The sequence below is a fragment of the Helianthus annuus genome, chromosome 4 (genome assembly GCF_002127325.2).
Source record: "Helianthus annuus cultivar XRQ/B chromosome 4, HanXRQr2.0-SUNRISE, whole genome shotgun sequence".
NCBI lineage: Eukaryota > Viridiplantae > Streptophyta > Magnoliopsida > Asterales > Asteraceae > Helianthus > Helianthus annuus.
Genome location: NC_035436.2, coordinates 15,498,940 through 15,500,573, shown reverse-complemented (window position 1 = coordinate 15,500,573; position 1,634 = coordinate 15,498,940). Strand labels below are relative to the sequence as shown.

Below are 1,634 nucleotides of genomic sequence, written 5' to 3'. Positions count from 1 at the left end.
TGAGAGCCTAAATATATCTCATTTGCTTTATGCGGACGATGCGGTGTTATTGGGGGAATGGTCCGGGGAAAACATTGAGAAAACGGCGAGATTACTAAGGGTGTTCCATATATGTTCAGGGCTAAAAATTAATATTAGCAAATCATTTCTGTTTGGTATTGGGGTAGGCAAAGAAAATGTGGCGGGGATGGCTAATATTCTGGGTTGCAGGACTGGTGAGTTTCCATTTGATTACTTGGGGGTCAAAGTCGGGGCGAATATGAATAAAAGCTGCTATTGGGAGTCGGTGATTGACACGGTTAAAAGACGATTGGCTTCTTGGAAGGCTAAGACGTTATCGATGGGAGGGAGATTAACTTTAGTTAAGTCAGTTATCGCTAGCTTACCGGTATACCATTTGTCTCTTTTTAAAGCTCCTATTAAGGTGGTGGATCACATTGAAAGATTGATGAGAAAGTTTTTGTGGGCTGGTTCTAGCGAACGTAAGAAAATGAGTTGGGTTGCTTGGAATTCGGTGACTAAGGCTAAGAAAAATGGGGGGTTGGGTATAACGAAGTTAAGGGACGTTAATTATGCGCTTTTGGCCAAGTGGGTGTGGCGGTTTAAGGTGCAGCCTAATAGTATCTGGCGTAAAGTGGTGGAAGTGATTCATGGGGGGAGGGGTAGATGGAGGTATATTCCATCTAATCGTAGATACAAAGGGTGCTGGATCTCCTTGGTGAAGGAGATGGAGGGTCGTCTGATTAACGGGAAAAACTTGTTTGAGTTATTATCGGCTAAAGTGGGGGACGGGAATACGGTGAAATTTTGGTATGATCAGTGGGCGGGCCGGACGGTGTTAAAGGAGAGATGGCCGAGTCTTTTCAGTTTGGATCGGAACAAGCAATGCACAGTGGTGGAAAGAATTTTATGGATTGATGGTAAATGGCGGTTCAAACCGGATTGGAAACATCGGCTTTCGTCGATCGAGGAGCTCTCGGAGATGCAGGATGTCGATTTTTTTACTTGATAGGTTTAAGTTATCAGACGAGTTGGACAGATGGTTTTGGGGGGTGGGGAATAAGGAGGGTATGACTATTGCTGCAGTTAAGGATTGGATTAGAGAAGGTACCGAAGACAGGAGCGTTCAGGTGATGAGATGGGAGTCGTGGATTCCGATTAAAGTGAACCTTTTTATATGGAGAGCGGAAAAGGATAGTATTCCTACTAAAGAGGCGTTGATACGAAGGAGGATTAATATTCAAGATGATTCTTGTCCGTTGTGTGGTACAGCTGGGGAAACTGTTATGCACTTGTTTACCGGATGTTTTTTTGCGACCGACTTATGGATGGCTGTGGGGCAGTGGTGCGGTGTTTGGCCGGTTCTGGCCTTTGATTTTAAGGATCTGCTGGGAATTCAAGATTATGTGAAAGGTGGTAAATGGGCTAAAAGGATCATTAGAGGTATAGTCTATGTCTCCTGTTGGGTGTTATGGAAATTGAGAAATGGGAAAGTGTTTCAAAATTCTAACCCGAAGATGATGGAAGCGATTGCGTTGGTTAAGTCATGGTCTTTTCTTTGGTTAAAGTATAGGTCGAAGTTTGGTAGTATTGAGTGGAAAGATTGGACTCGTAATCCGTTGTATATGTTGTAA

The 1,634-nt window shown here is 43.6% G+C and overlaps 1 protein-coding gene across 1 annotated transcript; it reads left to right on the top strand.

The window, feature by feature from the left end:
• Positions 1–1,070: 1,070 nt before the first annotated feature.
• LOC110932985 lies at positions 1,071–1,634 on the top strand. The gene has a single exon (XM_022176233.1). The coding sequence runs from the start codon at positions 1,071–1,073 to the stop codon at positions 1,632–1,634; it is 564 nt and encodes a 187-aa protein (XP_022031925.1).

Coding starts and splice junctions, on each gene's coding strand:
- LOC110932985 (XM_022176233.1), top strand. CDS start 1,071: ATGACTATTGCTGCAGTTAAGGATTGGATTAGAGAAGGTACCGAAGAC.